The following is a 21,598-nucleotide window of genomic DNA, read 5'->3' as shown; positions in this document are numbered from 1 at the left end:
TGCTACATAGAATTTTATTAAGAGTTCTTATGCGACGTCTGAAAATTTATTGTGAAAACTGGATACATCAATTTCAATAGAGACATTCTTTTTTTTTTATCTGTTTTAATAATTCTGAATCATTATGCAATTAACAGTTTATCCCATAGTATACAGATAGCTTTCGTACACACTGCATGCAGCATCAATGGCACTCTTTACGCATCAACTTAAATAACGTACTACAGCTATTCTTGTGACAACCATGGTATTGTGATGTAATGAAATTATAAGATGCTTTGATAGGTCAAAATGCACAAAACCACAGACAATTTTTATTACAACAATAACAATAATATAAATATATAAATGTAGGACCTCGAATAATTGCAAAATATTCAAAATTCTTTTATGTTTATCATTATCCGTAACAAAGAAAAACCAGAAATAAAACGTTTACACTGGTGAACTAGAAAATAATACCACCACCAGGTGCATAATGTAATATACTGAAAAAATATGCTTCTATTCTTCAACATATTTTGCTCTTAACATCACAGACACTAAATACATGTCTTATTTACAAGTACTTAAAATTTGGCACTATAATATATTTACAATTTCTTTTTATCAGTAACAAAACTATGGAAACTATCCATCCAATTAACATATTGCTATAAGTATAAACATAGCATATTTCTTTTTAAATCAATGAACATAATCATGTTCAGTTCTTACATGTATATACACCTATTAATCTACGTTGTCTCTCTTTTCTTGTACTTATTCCTTAGTAACAATCAACAGAGATTCATCTAGACACTCAAAAAAATAGAAAATAATCTCAATATTAAGATGTAAAAAGGAATGTAAACTTTAAGCTACAATATAATAATAGATATCCACTAAAATGCTTTAAATACTGAATACTGAATTTTCATTCATACTGAAACGAAAGTTTACAAAATTTCAACAACAGATAGTTTTCTTTAATGTCCCGTTTTCGCTGTTATATATATTTTCTTGTTTGTGAAGTGTTTCATCACTTGTTCCATTCCTGGTATCTAGTCTGCAAGAATTTATGATTTTGCAGGGTATGTGCAATATGAAATGTAAAAAGGGGAGGTGAGGTGATTATGATGCAAACTTAATGAAGAATATTTATACTCTATCTTAGTTAAATATAAAAGCTCAAAACATTTCTTCATCTTGTATATCAATATATATCTACAATAACAAAATCATGCATGCATGCATGCATATATTATAACAGAACTGGTTGGTTTACGTAAAAAAGAAGGAAGTTATAAAAATTTGAATATAATTTTTTCTATTGTTATAAAGAAATTAGTAAGAAATCTTTTATTTGGACATGTTACTACCGAAGCAAATAGTAGCAAGTTAAAATACGTATAAGTAAAAATAAGTATAAAAAGAGAACATTGCACTGGTTCATGCAACATGCATTTGTTAAATAATGTAATATCAAAATTTGTAAAAAATTCCAATAGTTCATTACAATTCTACAGAAACATTACACTTGTTAATGCATGCAATGTTAGTTTAAAAAATGATGGGTGACAAATAGAGGGTTTAAATATATATATACGTACCTATATAATATGTAATGTTGGATAATGAAAAATATATCAAATGCAACCGAAAAGAATCCTAGTCCAAACTTCGTTGGGTCTCCAAAAATACTTTCCCAATCATCTAACGAAAAAATTGTGCATTAATATTTTGAAATTAATTCACGTATCTTTTTTCTATTAATTACAGATTCGTTCTTTATACTTTACCATAATTGTATGCATTTAGTATCATCTGCAACATTGATAGAATACCGCCAGTAAAGTCTAAAAATATATTGCCAATACTCCAGCCAACGGTGGACTTTCGTTTGTAGTTGTAAAATGCTTGTGGAACGTATTTGATTAACGTTATGCATAATTTAACGTAACTACAATAATACAGGAAGTCTAGCCACGTCAATACACTACAACCAGCAAGTATTACAGAAATTAATATAAATAAGGCGAATACACCGTGAATAACACGTGCGGTCGTAGATACTCTTTGAGTGCCCCTCTAAAAAAATACACAGTTTTGTTAGTATTTGTTCTGTTCTATTAAAATAATTCAATAATAAGGTATATTCTGCTGAATTTATTTTTGATTATTTACCTCAAAAATGAAGCACTGAATGATAGTTATCACAGTGGCAAATGTTGCATGCAAGGCAAAAAATATATCATTCACTTGTACAGGATTCAAACCTCTTGGGTATCGTCTAAAATATTCAAGCTGAAAAAATGCAGTTGTGCAGTTATATATTATATATGAGTTTATAACGATTTTGAGCAAATGATTTACATACCTCTACTTCTGGTATCCAATATAGGCCACAATTAAATAGAGCATACATAACAAAACCAACGATGTTCAACGATAAATAATCGAAATTTAAACCTATTACGCTTTTGCGTTTGTAATTGATGTATATTTGGGGATAGAAACTGACACTCCATGCTAGAAAGTAGATCCATCCCACTACGTTACTTATATGGTAAAGAGTCTCTGATTTTTCAATAGTAACTCTGACAAATGCTTGTGAAAAACTGTAACAATGTCAGAAAAAGAAAAAAACATTAAGATTTGACACTTGCATGCTATAACGTATCTTTTTATTTCAATTCTTACTTTAAATCAACTTTATTTAATTGGTCTTGAGGAATCAGTATTACTTTAAAAAGTGTCATTATCGTTTAATTGCAATTACTTTGATAAAATTTCAATTATTTTTATACTTCACACTGTATAAATGCACACCATAGAACTTTAGAAACAACTGTAAAAAATCACTTTTTGTTGGAAATTTACACATTAAATTAATTATTATAAATACATTCGTCCTTAGCAATTAATGTAAGACATTCTAGCCAGAGCAGGAAGTAGTCCGCTCAAAATCTGAGCACAGACTGACTGAAGTTTAAGTTTAAGATCCGATGACAACTATAGGTCAGGAGGCTATCTCTGCAAATAACTGCCACTGGTTGCTAGTGAATGTGCTGTTGATTAAAATCTTTTGGAACTCAGTCATAAAAGTAAATATTGATGTTTTCCTCAATCATTACTTAATCGTAATTGATATAAAAAAGAGTGGGGAACAAGATTAATTCTGTTAATGTTTTTTATTTGTATCTCTGTTTACTTTACCCCCTGTGAATCAATATATTATAATCTTTACTTGAGACTCCATCAAAGCTATTTACTTAGGTCTTCCAATTTTTATAGTAAATCAGATTCCTCTTCTTACTTTACTATATCTACTTACTCTGTGACATTCATAGGTGTAACATTAGCACTAACAATAGAATGTCCTGCATTATGGCCCAACACATTTATTGTCCAATTCTTACTGGCTCCATTGACCAAAAAGTTATCAGGAGAAACAGAGAGCAAATCTGAATGTTGTACATCTAGTGTTACTGATACACTATTAACCACAGGTTCTCTGCGAAATAAAATATAACTATTATAAAACCTGCATATATTTAAACATTTATTCGTGTTGTTTAATGAATAGAGTCTATTTAACAATATTATTATACACTCACGTTAGGTACAATATAAATGATGCATTATTATTCACATGAACTTTCAAGTCTTGGTTCGACACTCTGAAATCTGCCCATGTTTGTCCTACAACTGAAAGATTAATTGTTATTTATTATAATGTTTTGTACTTTTCAGAGGATTCTCCGCGAATCAATTAAAATCCAACAACTCACCTAAAAGGGCAAAAATCCCAATGTGCAATAAGGAGGCCATGGTTGCTCACTTCTGGAACAAAGAGGAAACAAACTTAGTCTCAAGGTATTCTACTTTCCACATTCTACTCGATAACTCCATGTTCAGTTTACAACGCAGGTCATTACGCTTAGCCAGACTATTGCATAAAGAGCTACCAGATATCTCAGCACTCCAACGTACAGGCTATCTGTGAGGAAAGTCAGTCTTGAAATCCAAATAATCGCGAAACGAGCGTACACGTCTGCCCAGGAGGAAATTCTTTTAGCTTGTGAAGTCTTTGACCGCTTGACACGCGGAAAAAACAAGGGAAGACGTACAAAGTGTCGGGCACTTTGCCGGATGCATGCCATTGATACTGGCGGAGCACCTATTCGTCTGGGAACTGTCATTCGCTGGAGATCGATAACGGAATCATAGATAGGAGAATGTTCATCGCCTGAACACCGGCCGGTGCTCGTCCGGCCGGAGTATCGAGCCGGGTTACGAGAACAAAAAGCGACTCGCGTGGAAAGACACAGGGAGTATCAGTCGAACTTAACCTCGGAAGCACGACGACCTCGATGAAACATGCCTCGGGGCGTTAAAGGCGATAAGCACACGCGTTCTTAGAACCTCCAGCATTTTGCGCGACGCCTCGCCGGGCTTATCGCCTCGCTGCGTGGCCCGGCATCCTCCACTAATATCTGCTTCGCAACGAGCAAAGCGAAAAATCGATTGAGCCCACGGGCGGACGTAAATAAAAGTCAACTGGAACCACGCGGTCTCTGTTTATGCGACTGTTACTGGAACTGGCGGCGTGAAGGATGCATCTTGGATCAGGGACGTAACCGCGGACCCTCGCACCAGGCTTTCTATCAGTTTTTGCATCCAAACTGCAACCAGTTCATAGAGAGAACTTAGGTGGTTCCACGCTTTTGGTTCATTATATTTTTGTATGGATTCGTACTTCAGCTGTCTCGTTGTCCAGTGATTATTAATTTCTATTACTTGGCTGGTAAGAGGACGAATTACCTAGGATTGAACTTAGCTGGGTAACGAACGGATGATAGACTACCTGTTCGTCTCTTCATGAAATAAACATGAGGATTTCAAGTTCTCGAATTTAGCGTGAATAGAATTTGTTCTTAGACGTGGCTCTGCGCCGTGCTTGATCGAATGGAATGATACACTCCGGGTTGAATTGTGCTTAAGCCGGAGCAACCCCAGCGAAAGGCATTTATTTAGTAACCGTGCCCCTGCACATGGAAACCGTATAATGTCCAAGTCATTTACAAGATTTTATAGCGCACACGGTTATTAAAGTTTCAAGTTTCGCGTCGTGTCGCGGCACCTTGGACAATGCTGGAGGCTAGAGAACAACTTTCGGCTAGCTCATTTTCGATTCCAGCTTAATTAAGGAGTGATAAGGTGCCTGAAACCGGTTCTGTTTAAGCTGGCTGCTTTCGAATTCATTCGCGGCAATTTGTCGGCCGTGTCCTCCGAGAGTTACTGGAATCCTACTCCGACGTGAATCGCTCGCGAAATTATTTCAGTGAAAGGGTGAAAAAGATTTCGGAGAGCCGTATCGAGAGATTTGCATGGAAATTGCGGGCGCCATTAACGGGCCCCATAACGCGGCGCTTATTCGCCTAAAGCGCAATGTATCACCGTTTTCGCTCCCATTATATTTCTTCTCCGCCTATTAATTTTCGTAATGCTCCTGGTGAACTCGCGGCGTCCGCTTTTTCAGGCGAATCGTATTACTTATCAGGGACATCGGGCCGGTCCCTCTTCGAAAGTGTCTTTTCGGTGGCCTGGTTGCTGCTAGACTCTCTTTCCCTTCGAGCCCACGTTGCCCCTATCGTTTAATTGTCTCGACGATTCGCTCTGTATCGGAGGCTGACGAAACCGGGGATTTTCCTCCAAATTTTCCGTGCTATTATCTACCGATTACTCATTGCCTAGCTGCGCCGACCCATGCCGCGGGAACGTGCCCATTCAGATCGACTTTCCTCCTCGCAGTTCCTGTTTCGAAACGCACGAACGATCGTAGGAACCGCGCACAGTCCAAGTTTTTTTCTCTCGACCACCATTCCAACAACGAAACGCGACCACGTGTGGTACACGAGCAAAAACCACAATAGCAACAGCTGTCATAACTTACCGAGGACAGTGACGTTCCTTTTGAAACGCACGCGTTAACCAGAACGACACGAAGTGTCACTAATCATTCTCGTTATTCCAGTGTAGTCAAGCTAACGACAAAGAAATGTGTACTCGGTTGAAGTAAACGTTGAATATTCCGCGCCCGGAACCTCGGATCCGCAGAAACGCTCGAAGCTCATCGGCAACGTCCGCGAGGAAATAATTCCCGGTGAAATCTTGAATTTAAGGTCGTCGTAAAAGTAATCGTCGGTGATTTATCATGCAACATTTGGTTGCCTGGCTACCCGGTGTTTCAGAGATCGTTTCTCGAAGCGCCGCGCCGTCCTCCGTATAATTATTACGAATAACTCGCGCGGATCGATTACGGGTCCCCCCGTTTCGATTACCCGCCGGAGAAAAGTGGCGATCGTTGTTAACGAAATTGCGGCGGGTAGAGAGCACGGCCGTGTTATCGAGGCGAAACCGAGCCACCGAAGGGACTTAAATTTCCATGATAATGTTATGTTAATACGCAAAGTCGCATTCGGCGTGTAGCTCGCGAGTTCTCGTCGCGGTGCCTCGCGACGGTTCAGCCGAACCAGCCGGGGAGGCGGCAGCAGGCGCGTACGCGCTCCGCCGCTATATACATTTCGAGATAGAATAAATCGAAAGAGAGATCGACGTTCGAGTGCACTCCACGTCCCAAAGGGGCCTTCGCGAAGCTTACACGGAAACAGCTCTGAAAGTCGATCGGCAGTCTGCTGCCGCTTTTGTTGACGTACACAGGCTTCCCCGCCGCCAATATTTTCCTTTGCGTCATATCCCGGGTCCGAGTCGGACCGACCTAATCCTCGAAGATAGCTACCCTCCCCCGCCTCCGCTCCGCCGAGGCCGTCCGGGCTCTTTCTCTCCTTTCTATCATTTTCAATTCGCCCACGATATGGATAAACAAGATCGTTCCTGGCCGAACGATCGCCAATATACCTTGAAATTATTCGGCCGAATCATCTCTCTTCCAGGGAGCTTTTCTTCGGATCCAGGAATTTAGGAACCTTGACGACGCGGACCGTCGCACAGACCGTCGCACAGATCCTTCGAAACGTTCCGCTCGAACCTTCTGTCAGGGATCATTTGAACACCGGCTTTATCGGACCGGTCAGCTCGATGTCTGTTCAATCTTACGAACAGTGTTTAGTAATTGACTGTCTTTCAACCCCCGATTTGCTAGATTTAAACTAACGAGCAGCAATTTTTGTAGGAACGGTAGACTAAATTGTAGGGTAGACCGAGGCGGATCGGGTCTGTTCGGATTTAACAGGGAAAAACTGATAGTTAAAATGAACATTTTTTCGTAGATTTCTTATTAATAGACATTCAGCTTCAATATCAGTGAAAAAAATGGAGTAAAAAACTGAGAAACCTTCGTGTTATAAGAAACCGGGGTGAATCGGCTATTTCTCACTTTTCAGTTTTTTGCTTATAACACAAGGTTTTTTAGATTAATTAATTTTTCTACTGATATCGAAGCTGGAGAGATAAGTAGGGTGTATATACTAGACCCTGCCAAGTAATTTCGGGTTCACGAAAAAGGGCGAACGCTAAAGTGGCCCGTGTTGCGCCCCATCTTTCGGCAACGGGAACTATTCGAAACGGGTAGGATTTATAGTATCGCGAGCTGGTCGTTTAGGGATCGTTTACGGAATTGTCGGGATCGATTTGAAAATTCAACGGCTTTCAGCGGGTCGACGCCGATGGAGTCTCGGTAATCCGAGGGAGCGGGACACGCTCGAATTAGCGGGGACACGGATTAATCGGGACGAGAACGATCTTATCGAGACAGTTTTTCATTGACGGGCCGCCGCGCCGTTTCATCGGTCGCTGAATAAACAGGAGTCTGCGGATGGCTCGCGTGATGCCCCCAGTAGCGCGATAGTGCATCAATGTGACTAATTTTTATGGACGTTCGCTCCTCGCCAACGCAAACATCGGTTTCGTTCGGATTGCGACCTCTGATACGGTGAATCTCCGTTTCTGATTAATCCTCGGTGGACCAGCGATCATTTCCAACTGGTCCATTCTTCTATTGTCTATCTCTTGTTGATAGATCCTCAATTGTATTTCTCCGACATGCGTCGACCCTTGTTAAACCTAACGAAAATAACTGACAACCGAATGCCTTGGACGTTCAAATAATTCCTTCGAATCGTAGTTGAAACGTAAGCCTATTTAGAATAGACAGAATTAATCTTTTTGCTCTTCGAGGACGTTGACTGAACTTGTTTCCAACTTTATACCGTTCAACTTCAGCTTCCGGAATGCCGTGTCATTCATGTGTCACCGACAAAGCGTTAACGTGACCGATCGTGTAGCGATATCCTCGGCTGATCCTTACAAGCTGACATTTTCCATTTTGCAACGCGCTGTCTGCGTCCTCCTCGTACCTATCGGCGACAACACTAGTCGTGCGCTCGTTGATAAACTTCGTGCACTTTAGTGGGTCAAGTGTTGGTGAAGTTCCATCGAGATTGCGGAAACCGCTGGTCGTATTGAAAAGAAACGGAGAGGAGATAACGCGCGAATGGTATCGGCGTGATGTACGCGCGAGAGAGAGACAATGGGAGGTCGTGGCAATTATCAGCCGGCCGAAAGGTTTCTAATTTATTGCCGCGAAACGATACGGAGGCGCTCTGCGGAATGTTTACGCCTGAAAATATTACTTATTCGCGGAGTGTCTCCGCTTATTTGTATAAACAATCGATTTATTTGCATCGATAAACGGCGGGGATAGCGGTATCTACGAGAGAACCGAAAGCGAGAAGCTGAAGTCGGTTGAGAAAGGACGCGACATTTCGTTGATCAACCGCTGGGAGCCTTGACCAATCTTCTCGCTCTTCGATTATTTAGATATATTAGTTGTCGAAGATACAGCTGTCGATGATTCGTAGCGCCAATCGCTTCGTTGAAGACAGATACTCGCGGGAATAGCGTTCACAGACATTTATTGTACAGATTATTCTACTGTTCCTAGAGAAACTGATGGTTGCACGTTCTGATCTTAGAAATTAGAAGTTTAAAAATACACGATTACGTGTACGCTTGTGTAATTGCATCGAATCGACGTAAACATTTACCGGATAATGTTTATAAAATTCGATACCGATACGTGGGTCAACCACGTCGTTTATTGTACCTCGTCTAAGAGCTGCAAGTGTCTCGGGGACAATTGTTTTGCCCTACTGCTCCCGAAACGTTCGGGAATTCTTTTAAATTTCCAATACGACTCCGCGAGCTTATCTGCCAGCTGTAAAGCACGGTAAAACCGTTCGCAAATAGAGAGATCGCGCAGCAGATATGCGTCGCGGACTGAAAACAGCCTTTGCGAAAGATTATCGTCGGGAACCGCTGCAACTCGGCAACAAGGTCAGTTATAATGAAGGCCTGCGCGAACTTCGAATTGTTTCGAATTCATTCAAGCTCTGTGTCGCGAGATTAAGTACCCGGGAGCCTGATATCATCGGCTGTTACGAGAAAAATGAGGACTTCCGATTCACAGCGGAATTACCGCAGATTACAGCGTATTATTTCTTGTCCCTAATAACAACATCGAATTTCTGTTACGTAATGGAAACGCAGCAGATATCCCGGCTGTATTCGGGTTAATCCGTCGAGAGGATTCTTTTACGGGAAATTTCTGAAATATTCAAACCCTTCACCGGAGGAAGCTGAATTACACGCTGAACTCATAACATTACAGGAGAGAACAATGTAAATACTCGTATCTTATTACTCGAGTAACTAAAATTACTCGTTCCCAACTTTCTATTTGAAATATCCGGGCGAAAGAGAATACTTTATTTGTACGAAGAATATATTCAGTACACACCGATGCATTCATCTTATTCGCACGCTTTCTAGAATTCTTCCGTCAACATGCGTAAACTTCACCTAAACCTCGAATATTCTAGATTCCTTTAACAAGACATCGTTAACATATCAAGATCAATATTACAGAGAATCAATTTAGTCCAGAATATTCCAATTCCTCAAACATTTATTCAAAGCACACGCGTTCGTCGTTCATCTACACATCCATTCCCGCGATACGATAGTCCGGTGCCAGAGCGACGACACTCGTCCTCAAAGGGTTAACAGAGCTTCTTGAACAGTATCCTCGAGGGAAGTTCGGCGGACAATCGGCCGGTTCGATGAATGAAAACTTTATCCGTTGAAATTGAACGAATCGAGCAGAGAGGTTCGGGTCGCGTAAAAGACTGCGAACCGGCGCGGAACGGTTTGTCAAAGTCGGCGGATCTCTTTTTCCCCGGACGAGGCATCGGACATTTTTCATGCAGCGTGCACCGGCGCGTTATCTTCCGGCCAGTTGCATTATCCCTTTCATCCAGGAAACAATTTCCCCGAACAGTTTCGCGTGAGCAGTATTAAAGGCCAGTCCGCCGGGTAATAACGGTTAGCATAAATTAAAGATTAACTTTGTTGGCTGGATCGGGCTAGGTAATGCCCGTCCCATGCTAATTTCTTATCGCGGCCAATTACTTAATCGCGGCCCAGTCGAATGCACATTCGGCCGCGTCCACCGAGTGATACGGTCGCGAAGGAACGCCCGTGGAAATCGGCTCTGTACCGTCGCGAATTTCTGTTTCCCCATTTTCTGGGAAAGAGCACCGCGGCGAGGAAATTTGAAAAAATTCTTGCGCGGCGAGAGACCGCACAGGCCGCCGTAGGATAAAAGAGTAACGAAAATTGAAGGCTAGCAATGTGTCGCTAAATACAGTAGTATTTGATATGAAAAATGATTTTCGTTTAAACTACAAATGTGCAGATCAATTCCGTTTCTCTATTTATATATAGAATCGAAACGCAAGATATTCATTGTCATTGAAAAGACTTTGTAATATTCCCGTAAACAAAAATAAAATCACCGTATCTTTAGTTCTATTTACAACGTTTGTCTGAAGCATTTTTTTATCACTTACACTTCTGAAGTTATCGAGTTTTGTCCAGAAAACGGCTATTTGGCCGGACTGCTAGTCGTGCCGTTTACCGCAATGGCGACCGACATTACGCCGCTACGGGTCCAAATTGAAAATCGAGTAACCTCTGCGGTCATTCTGACCGCGCAGTTAATTCTAAGACTGGGAAACGTTGGAAACGAACTATCCGTTGTTGCTGACGACTTTGAATATTCGAAGGGTTTCGATAGAATTCAAGATGAAGTTAGGGCATGGAAATTTGAAAATCTTATGGATCGGATGTTGGCGAAACGTGTGACGAATAATTATTTTGATTCGACCAGTCGATGGAATCGTGTTTCGAAGAATAATTGAGACAAATCGTACAGTTTCGAAGATGATTTAGCGGCGAGTGATGAAGCGTCGCGCGTTACACAGCGCTATGGGATTGCAGCTCGCCAGTAGTCCGCTCGAATCCGCACGATTGATCGGACCGCCTGACAAGGCATTATTATTCTATCGACAGAATTATTAGCGCAATTAGCTGACGGCTAAACGGTTTTAAATACCCGGACAGTGTCGTTGTACTGCTTCGCAGATCGGATGATCGATGGAGCTCGGAAAGTACGCTTTCATTGTTGTTATCCGATGTAGAACGTTCCTTCTGCCCATGTTGATTCTATCTCGTCGTGTTTTACCAATTATTTCAGACGATGTTTCTCAAACTGCTTGTTTAAAACGCGTCGGTATTTTCGTTGCATCTACAGAAACGGTTTCTCGTGAAATGAGAACGGATAAATCATTTTTCATAGTAGTACAGATATTACACTCGATAAGTGCTTTGTAAATAAATCCTATACGCAGATAAGCTTCTTAGTTTCAATGATAAACTGTTCATAAGGGTCTCGGGATTTTTCCCTCTTATTCCTGAAGCGTTTAACACTTTTATCGGCGCGGCGCGCGTTCCAACAGTTTTTCATTCCGCGTTCTTTAGCCCGCGTCCATTCATCGATATAATTTTTCATTGGGAGAGCGCTATCGAGCGTCACACTTCTCTTGCCAATAATATCGCGCCAGCCATCGTTTCCGTGTTTTTCACGTTAGATCCCCGTGTCATCAGATATATTCCACGGCTTTTCAGCTTCGCCTCTTCTTTGTGCCGTTCGACCGATCTCCAATGTAAATTCACGAGCTTCGTTGCGCCGGTCTCGCTTATTTCGCGAACTCTCGATCCTTATGGAATATTAATGCAACGCTGCGTGCTCGCCGACTACGGGGACACGTTTCCTTGGACGGCACGATAACGTCCCGCGGAACCGTTACGCGCAATCGCGAAGCAATAACGTTTGTCAGATGAACGATTTCATTCCATTACTTTATTCTGCTCGCCGGATTGAAATTCCAACCGTTTCAACGATAGAATTAACTACGAACGCCCCTTTCAGCGTGGACGACAAAGCTGACACGTTCTAGAAAAAAAATTCGCTCGTTAATGCTGCGACAAACGCCACGCGAATCCTCAGGAGAAACAGATAATTGCGAACTGATCGTTTGGATCGGCTCGACGGTTCTAGTCTTCGATAGCGTAACTGTCTTCGCTTTTTCAAACGTTGAACTGTCTAAAAGATAGAATTTAAAATATAAACAATGTTCTTAATAAAAAGAAACTAAGAAATCAAGGTCCCTCATAATAATCGTGCTACTATGCTTATATCTCATACATCCAACAGAGTTCGGTTCGTTCGATAAGTCATCAAGGCAATTATTCTTCAAGTTTATGCAAATAGCGGTGTCACCTGAATTCGGAGCAGTGACGGTCCAAGTATTAAATGTGAATTTGCGAAAAAGACTACTTAACTACAAGGAATGATACAATTAGTCCACGGTTTCTTGGACCATGGTGAGATGTCTGTATTTAATATTTCGAAAATGGCGATCGCGCGATCGGAGGCCAGCATCCGTAATGTTCGTCGATCGGTTCAGTTCGGTTCGCCACGTCGCCCCGTGTCCATGGGAAACTTCTTTTCCTCGAAGTGTTTCCACCGTTCCGGCCGATTTCCAATGTAAATTTACAAGCTCGTGGCGGCAGTTTGGCTCGGTCCGCGGATCCTGTCCCTATCGAATATTAATGCGCGTTTGACCCGCTCCTGGAAACCGATTTTACGGGACCGCCTCGTCGCGCCGGCGGAAACAAAACAAGAAAGAACGAAACCGAGGAACGGTGACCCGCGTCGACCCAGTTTTAACCCTGCGACTGATCCGATTGATGATACACGATACGAAATCCGTAATGGATGTTATCGAGCCACGAATTCATTAACGGAGAGCTCAGATTATTTTATTTCGCGCGTAACTGTTTACTTTTTATTCGCTTTTAGGGGAATATTGGAAGATATTTATTTCGTTCAATATTTTCAGTTTTTCTGTTTCGCAATTATTGATATCTTCGAAGCATTGAATATTCGAAATGAATTTGAAAATAGTTTCACTTGAATACTAGAATGAATGTCTGAAGAAACCGAAAATAATCTATTACTACAATATTCATAGCGATTACATTTCAATCGTATCAAATGCTCGGTAGTTCTAGTGTTAAATGTCAATGTTATCATGATATACTGTTTAATAAGTGTTAAATAATTTCTTTATTAACCATTAGAGTTAACGAACCATCTTCGTCTCGCGAACGTCGTGGATATTAATGAAATCAGATACTTTCACGGTACCGTGTCTTTCATTTTCGTTAAGGCGGGAGAACTGTAACGCGCAGTATCTGCTCGGAAAAGTTCGTTCCGATAGGTTCCCTGTTTTCCTCGCTGGCGAAATTGCGGATTGCAACCCCGTTTCCCCATTTCCCCGAAAAATAACCGCGGGACGGGAAGAAAATAGGTTTTTGGAACTGTTGGCGGTGACAGCGTTCTCCTTCGAAAACTTAATTACTCGAAGAAAGTTCCACCCTCCCGGAGAAATATTGGGAATCTTCGTCGTTTCGATCGTTCGACGGGCTGTCGACTTCCCGAACGAGTTCCGAACTTTCTGACTCCGGATTTATGTCTGATTTCATTTAGCCACGGCGCGTAATTCCATTATAATTCATTAGCATTCTTCGCTCGTAACGTTTCATCTTATTCCAATATCGAGGCCAAGCCGATTCGTCGATCATCGGTTTAATATATCCTGGACACATGAATCACGGATATAGAATTAATTACGATAGAAACGCAACGAGACGTTTCGTCGCCGGAATAAATGGGACAAGTTGAATTTCGAGGATTTAGCGTAACTTTCCAAAGTCCGCGACGCTCCTCTCCCGTTCGCAACGATTTTTCAATTGACAGCGACAACTCTGTTTTCCAGAAACTCGTCGGCGAACGTCGACAGGCAAGTTTCCGCGATAAACACGACCGACTTGGGGAACTTGGGGAACTCGGTTCGTTCCGGGATCATCAGCTGACCGATTCTATCTAGCTTAAGTGGCACCGGGCGTGTTCATACAGGCCGAGTAGACAGCATAAAAAAGCTTTCCTCGTTATTAGCAATTGGACGAGCCGATCGATAGGCCGGCCGATCTCGCGTCTCGATTCCTAAACGACCTCTTTCGGGTCGCGCGAAACGCCAGGCCGTTAGCCACGTGCCGATTGATAAAGAATCATTGTGCCCGGCCGTTTAAAGCGACCTTAATCGTGGAACGGTACGAACGCTTGAAATATCCCGTCCCTCGGAACGCGTTCTAATCGAGACTCGTTCCGTCGTGTCAATTTGAAGCGTTCCGATCGTTCAACTGGCACCATTATTCAAAGAAACCTCCCCCCCCTCCGCCGCGCGGAGGTCTAATTGAACGTATTTAGCGGGCAGGGGATTATCGGCTGATTCTTCAATGGCTCGCTATTCTCGCGACGATAACGGTAACGGCAGAAAGAGACCGTTCCACAAAGAACAGCGGATTTTTCATTCGTACCTCGGCGAGCACGCCGGTTCATTTGCATCGCCGGTGATTCGTCTTCCGTTGAATCTTCACGCACTTAGAATTCATCGAAGTTCCCGTAGAAAGACCGCTGAAATGTACAGTTCAATAGGGGTTCGGAACGCTTTCAGACGATTCCCTCTCGGGCGGAATGGCTGCCGCGCGAAATAGAATTCCGCGTAACTCGACCGTCTCGAAGCCAGCCCGCGGAAACGGGCATTTGCATAAATATCCGCGGCCTTAATCACGAACCCATTCGGTTCCCCGACGCGGTCAAACGGCGAGAGGCGCGAGCGTTAACGAATTTCCCGAGGAATCACGAGGCGGGTATTTTTTCATTTCGGAATACCTCGAGTCTTCGCGTTTGCCAGGGCATTTTCCCGGCGCTCCTCTTTTTTCCGCTCGTTTCGGAACCTTGACGAGTTTGAGATGCGTCCGCCTTAATTGAAGCATGATACGTTGCCCGCGTTTTGCATTTTTAATTCCGTTCCGAGGCGGAAAAGCGAAACGTTGTTGAGGCTACAAGCTCCGCCTGATTATACGCTTGCTCCCCGGAGCGCGTTCGTAATTATTTGCGGACATTCTGCGGCGGCGCGATGGAAATTTCAAACGAAAATCCTCGGCCGAGAGAAAAGAACGGCCGGTTGATACGCGGATACCGATTCGGCCGATGTATTCGGTCGATCGGCGTGTGCGCGAGCGCGCGCGGGAGTACCGAAGGCGTCGTCCGCCGGCACAGTATCGGTCGGTGCATTAGTTTATCGTGTAACAAGCGAAGTTATTATGAACGCTTAATAAGCGGGCTGACGCACGACTAATAAGCAGCCAATTATTTGGCTCGTCGGCTACATCGGACCAGAATCCTCGATCAATGTTCATCAGTTTCCTATTGTCCGCCGCGGCCACTGAAATTCGCCTAAGAAAATTGAAATGCGCGCGTCTCGTTAACCCTTTACCCGCCGTCGGTTATTCGACGACCTTTCGAACATTAGCGATCGACGGTTCACTATTTTTCAACGATACACCAGCAGTTTCTCGAGCGAACTTCGAAATTCATTTCGTGATGGTGCACTCACTGGATCGCTATTTTCTGACCGGTTAACTATAGTCTAGTTTTAGTACCGCGACCAACGCAGAGCAAATGCATCCGAGTGCATCGAAGGAATTACATGTATATTCGAAAAGATAATTGTTGCAGAAATTAATGCTGAGGTGAGTGGTATGCTCATAGAGCTGATTAAACGACAGTAATTACAATCGACCGACGGATCATCTCGAACGACACGAAGCAACCGTTTCTCCAGGCGGCGTCGTTTAAAGAGAAACTATCAAGTTCATCTCCGAAGCAATGCAGATACTGATAAGCTTATTAATAGGTCCGCCTCAGGTAAAGCGTGAATATTTCACGAGCAGCTCGCGAAAAAAGAGGTCGCGGGCTTCCCGGGGCGTTATTTTTCGGATTAAAAGCCGTATTTAATCCCGGATTCCTTGCAGCGAATCCAGGGCCATTCGAGTCGAATAAAATTATCCTGACAAAGTAAAACGCCCGATAACGCGATTACGTCGGAATTTATTTAATCGTGGCCGGAGTCGAACGCTCTGTCCCCTTAACCTGCCGGCTAATCGGCCGCGATGACTCATTCTCATCTCCCGAATTTCGAAGTTAAGGATGCGAACGAATCAAGTAACCAGCCGCGTCGAAGCCGATAAATACGGTTTACCTTCTTGAAAAATTGATTCGGAGGAAATCACCTGACGTCGAGTTTTCGAAAAATCGCCGCGCGCTGCAGCGCGATTAAGCTCGTCGCTCGTATCGCGACAATAAAACCGATAGCGTCGTTTTGTCGTTCGAAGATCAACGATACGAACGCCAGAGCGTTTCGGGTAATTCGCGTATATATCTTCCCGATCACCGGCGGATCGGTAGAACTCGAGGGGCGACGATTGGTCACGGACGCGAACCAGTGGCGCAGAATTGCCAAGACCTTTACACGGTAATTAATCTTGAACGCCTTTAACGGCTGGATCGCGGCGTCGTCTTTGATTGACTTGTTGCCCGGATTAAACGATTTATCGTCGGCCGAACGAGTTCTGCGCTCGCAATTGGAAGTTAACCTTTCAATAGCGCTATCTGGAGCTGGTTATCTCGAACATTTTGAAATTTCGACCGATCGATTGCCGGCGGTCAATGATTTCTTTGTTCGCACGATTGTATTGTGTTGTTACGTTAGAACCGCTAGACAAGTGAACTAGACTTATCTCAGAATTTTCGTAAATATTTAAGTGTACAGATATACAGAGACCTTCGAATATTGCGGAACGCGTTGTCACAATTTTTAGAAGTTAGAAATAAGTTGATTGATCTCTGACTGCTGGACAGGTGGAATGTTAAAGGACACGGCGTTTTCCAGAGATACCGACGTCGAAAACGAATATATCCTTGTCGCGTGGACTCCAATTAGCGACAAAGCCATAGAAAAAGTTTCCGCCACCCAGGAGTTAAGTAATCGCAGCTGGGTGTTCCGCGGCCACGCCGGAAGCCGGGGAATCATCTGTTCTTCCCTCGCCGAGAGTTTCCGTCCGATTCGATTACGAACCGTAGGAATTAACTGTCCTTATCGGGCTCGGTTGTGCATTACTTCCGGTGACCTCGTTGGCTTCCACGAACGCGAAGACATTTTTCCACCGGTTTTGCAACGATTCACGTAACGGCGCGACACACTCGCGCGGACCCACGTGACCACCATGTGGTTCGTGACAGTTTTTATCGCGAGTCTCGCAACATTCATTGGCATTCGCCCGGATCGCCGGCCGATGTTGCTCGGGAATATCTTCGCAGCGGGAAAATTGGCTCGAGAAACCTACCGGTGACTTCGAATTAGCCTCGCCGTACTCCGACAGTGTTCGCGGGCACTTCGAACTCGCGTACGGAGTGTTATTCAATGTTTACGGTTGATCTCGAGTACCTCGTTCAAGCAGATTACGATAAAGTCATCGAGGTAATCTTCGAAGTAGCACGAAGACACGAGCAGGCGACAAATCGCTTCTAAGAATATTCTTGTAAACCGACGTTCGTCGGAGCGCAGTCCGATTGCCGATAACGATGACCGACGCGCAATCGTTAATGAGTTACATTTTTCTTAACTCGCAATCGAATCAACTGTCGCGAGCAGATTACGTTTCGTCCGATTCTGTTCAACCCTGTAGCACAACTTGTCAACTTTCCGCAAGCATTCCGTCCGTTCCGTCTATCGTCGTAGGTAAAACTCGCCGGTGTCAACCTGGAATTCCAAAATTAGCGCGCGAAGCGTCGCTTATCTACCCGTCGATTCGTTAAAACTGTTGAACCTACGTCTTCTAAGCGCGATAAGCGGCTGGCATTCGAGATAAACGGTGTCGTCCTCGCTTACCAGTTAAATTCGCCGAGCGTCCATCATCGGGCCGTGGCTCTCAATCCGGGCCCCGCGGACCTCCCCGACCGGAAGTCCCGGGTCGGACGCGCGAAATCGAAAATTTTCGCCGGCGCAGGAGTTGAAGAAACTCCTGTCTCTGACTGGAACTCGCCAAGTATTCCGCTTACGAAAGCTGTCGGCGGCGTTCGCCGTGTGCGCGCGTACGTGTGCAGCAGAAGAAACGTGTCGATGACTTTCGTATTCGCCGTCCCCGTTTCCCGATTCTCCAGCAGCCGACAAGCGTCGAAATCGATTTCGATTTGACGGCTAGTTTCACGGGAATCATATTGTGTCGGTGCTGGCGGGACGGCTCGTTTGCGAATCCCTGTCGATCTAAACAACTTTTTCCCCATTTTTCGCGGAGGAATTTCGTATTTCACGTCGGAGAGAAAGGGAACCTTCGTCCGCCGCGTATCGAACTTCGAGCATGTCTTGCGGAATTAATTGTGTATTGTTCCCGTTCGCGACCTTAACGATTTTTTCCTGTTTCGCGGAGGAATTCCGTTCCTTTCGCGGGAAAGTCGGGGAATCTTCGTTCGTTACACATTGAATTCGGAATGTATCTCGCGGTATGAATTGTATTCGACGGAGAATTTGAGAAATTCAACAGAGAATTTTCTTTGGTTATCAGATTCGAAGTATATCGGACGGAATCGGTTGTTTAAGGTTTCTTATCGATCTCGCGTTATCTCCGAGATTGTGACGTTTTAATTGTATAACGTGTAGTTACGAGACTATGCAGTAAGACTATGATCCGGCGGTATTTTATCTACGACTTTTCACGTCAGTGTCGTTCGAGTCCTAAGATCGATTCAAAGTCTACGTACATAATTACGGGCGTAAAGCCCGATGAAAAAGTTCTTATCGAAATTCCATTGGACGTTCGATTCGTCGTTATTTCATTCCCCCTCCTCATCGCGGTGCGCGACAACGTAAAGAGAGAATCGTTCGGTACGTGTCAGATAAGAGATACCGCCGATCGATCATTACGTTCCATTTAATTGAACGACGAGCGCGTTTGAAGTGTTCCGCGCCGGCTGTAACGCGCCCCGCGCCCCGGAAACGGCGAGCCCGATTTTACATAATTTATAATAATTCGTGCCAATGGACCGAATAGTCATTCTTTCCGGATTATTATCGCGGCGCTCGATAATGCAAATTTTCTACTAATAACAGTGTAATCCGATTTACTCGTTAAATCGCGACGCGGAACGGTACACGCCCGTGTGTCCGCGCGCGCTCAATTTATATCTCAAACGTTTCATCCGAGTTTCATTAGATCACGATTTACGGACAAATTGTTCCGTGGTTTCGCTCACTCACCTGTCGAATTTCGTTCGGCCGCAAGAGATCGGGTGACAGTTAAAGCCTGCCGTAAGCGAATCCGATACAGAGATGTCCAATCCCTCGCTCTCTCTCCCTCTCTCTCTCTCTATCTATTTATCTATCTCAATCTTTCTCTCTCTTATACACGCGTACACACAAACGCGCGCAGTCTTCGTCGCTCTCTTTCCGTGCACGCTTTAAAAATCTCTTTCCTCCCGTTTCGAGCTACCTGCAAGAACGAGCTTTCCATTAAAACCCGCCGAGGCGACGCGACGCGACGCGACGCGACGCGAGGCGAGGCGGCTCGTCTCTTCCGTCGCGCGGACAGAAACGATTCAACTTTCGCGCAATTTTTCTCGTGCACGGCCCCGGCAATTCCTCTGCGATTCCAACGGTCCGCCGTCCGTCGAACGCCTCCCGTTCATATCTATCAATAACCGAGCGGTATTTTAACCAATTCCGAACACGCCCGACGGGCTGAGCACCGGACTCTCAATTTTTCTAGTTTGATTTCCGAAATGAAGCCGTTCCTCTCTTCGACGCGGGTTAATTGCACGCGTTGCCGCGCGCCGAAAGAGTCCAGAGCAACAAGTCAATTTAAAGACCGAAGTGGCGAACTTTCGACGTATAACGCGTTCACCGTGTTCTTCGTGTTTCTCTTTGATACCGGTACCGGTAATAACTTGAAACTGTGCTCCTTAACCCTTTCAACTCGAAGGTTCACGAGAAATATTTCACATTCCCCGATGAGATAGAGAGCTGATTTTCGAATCTAGGTCGAATAGAAATCACGCGTGAATTAAGGAGCAATCGCTTGATCACTCTAGGAATCTAATTCTTAAGTTCCTACTCCGTTTCCTCGTTACATCCATACATTCCTCTCGATTTCTCTTACTATTCCTATTCCACCTCCCTCCAACGAATCTACTAGCATCTCATCTTCGAAGAACAAAAAACGCAGCTCGCCCCGAACTCCATCGAGCCGGGCGGAATGACGAGGAGTCACGCGATCATACCTGTCTGGAATAAACGCCCCTATGAACCGGTCATCCGCTGCAGCGCAATCTTCATCCAGGCGAGCACGCACTCTCGACTGCTGCCAGTTTATCCGGCGTATCCAGCTTGCCAGGCGAGGAACGCCTCCTTTTTCACGGCTCCGGCCTTGAACTTCCAGCGAGAGTGTCGCTCGTTCGTCCCCTGTATCTCTTCCGGCCTGGCCCGAACATCAGTTCCGCCGTGTCCCGTGTCGTCGGCGTCGACCGAGCTTCCCCTGGATCCGCGCCGGGCCGATTCTCGATGCCGTCGAGGCGGAGGCGGCCGCGATAACGTGGCGAGCGCGCCGCGTGCGCTCGATTTTCTCGCCTAGCGGCGACGCTAGGCCGACAGAAGGTCTCGGGCAAATTTAATCGCGAGTGAAAGGAGAACGTCGACGACGGCCGAACGTTTCGTCCCACCTTTTTTCCACACACCGACGATCGGCCGGAACGATAACGGGCGCGGCGTCGCTTTGGCGAACACGGCTCGCAAATGGCTAGCCCGAGCCTGTCGAACGTACATATAAATCGGTTGCACGATACTCTCCCCTCTCTACAAAAATCCCCACCCCCTTCTCGTTCCTTCACGGTTCTTGCAACGTTCGATACCGTGATCCGTCCGGTTGCAGGCCGTTCCTTCTTTTTTGCGAACGCCGCACGGCGAATCGATGGAAATCGCTTCGAAGCGTATCACGCGTTCTCCCGAAGAATGCTGCAGAGTGCCACGCGGCCGTTGTTTCGCTGCGCTTTGTTCCGCAGGCTTCTCAGTCAGGTTCCGCTGTTTTCGAGTACGACTCGGTTCTTCGATTCGATAGCGGTATGCATCGTGCCTCCGGTGTAGCTGCTCTGTTGTTCGATCGGCGGCGGTTTAATTACGCCGTGAATCGTTTGTGCTCGATTATTGTGTAATAAGGATATGATATTCATAACGGG

General features: G+C 44.5%; 2 protein-coding genes across 10 annotated transcripts in view; one reads left to right on the top strand and one right to left on the bottom strand.

The window, feature by feature from the left end:
* Positions 1-21,598, top strand: part of LOC143174564 (uncharacterized) — a 115,002-nt gene that overhangs the window by 2,754 nt on the left and 90,650 nt on the right. For all 4 annotated transcript variants that reach the window (XR_012998715.1, XM_076368091.1, XM_076368092.1 and 1 more), the window contains exon 2: positions 3,736-3,858. Coding sequence is in view for 3 of the 4 variants with exons in the window: in XM_076368091.1 (XP_076224206.1) it covers positions 3,736-3,858 (123 nt within the window). In the remaining variant the exon portion in view is untranslated. The remainder of the gene's footprint in view (positions 1-3,735; positions 3,859-21,598) is intronic.
* Ctns (lysosomal cystine transporter cystinosin) lies at positions 293-21,176 on the bottom strand. 6 transcript variants are annotated; one of them, XM_031971414.2, is made up of 10 exons: positions 20,648-21,176; positions 19,629-19,860; positions 3,774-3,825; positions 3,600-3,690; positions 3,317-3,496; positions 2,360-2,600; positions 2,167-2,286; positions 1,782-2,070; positions 1,593-1,695; positions 293-1,048 (listed from the first exon to the last, which is right to left on the bottom strand). In XM_031971414.2, the coding sequence occupies exons 3-10, from the start codon at positions 3,811-3,813 to the stop codon at positions 949-951; spliced, it is 1,164 nt and encodes a 387-aa protein (XP_031827274.1). In that variant the 5' UTR covers positions 3,814-3,825; positions 19,629-19,860; positions 20,648-21,176; the 3' UTR covers positions 293-948. The 6 variants fall into 6 exon arrangements, with proteins under 6 accessions (XP_031827274.1, XP_031827270.1, XP_031827276.1 ...); XM_031971410.2 differs by lacking the exon at positions 19,629-19,860; XM_031971416.2 differs by lacking the exon at positions 19,629-19,860 and having other exon boundaries at positions 3,774-3,822.

Source organism: Nomia melanderi, chromosome 5 (genome assembly GCF_051020985.1).
Source record: "Nomia melanderi isolate GNS246 chromosome 5, iyNomMela1, whole genome shotgun sequence".
Classification (NCBI taxonomy): domain Eukaryota; kingdom Metazoa; phylum Arthropoda; class Insecta; order Hymenoptera; family Halictidae; genus Nomia; species Nomia melanderi.
This window is presented reverse-complemented; position numbering and strand designations above follow the sequence as displayed.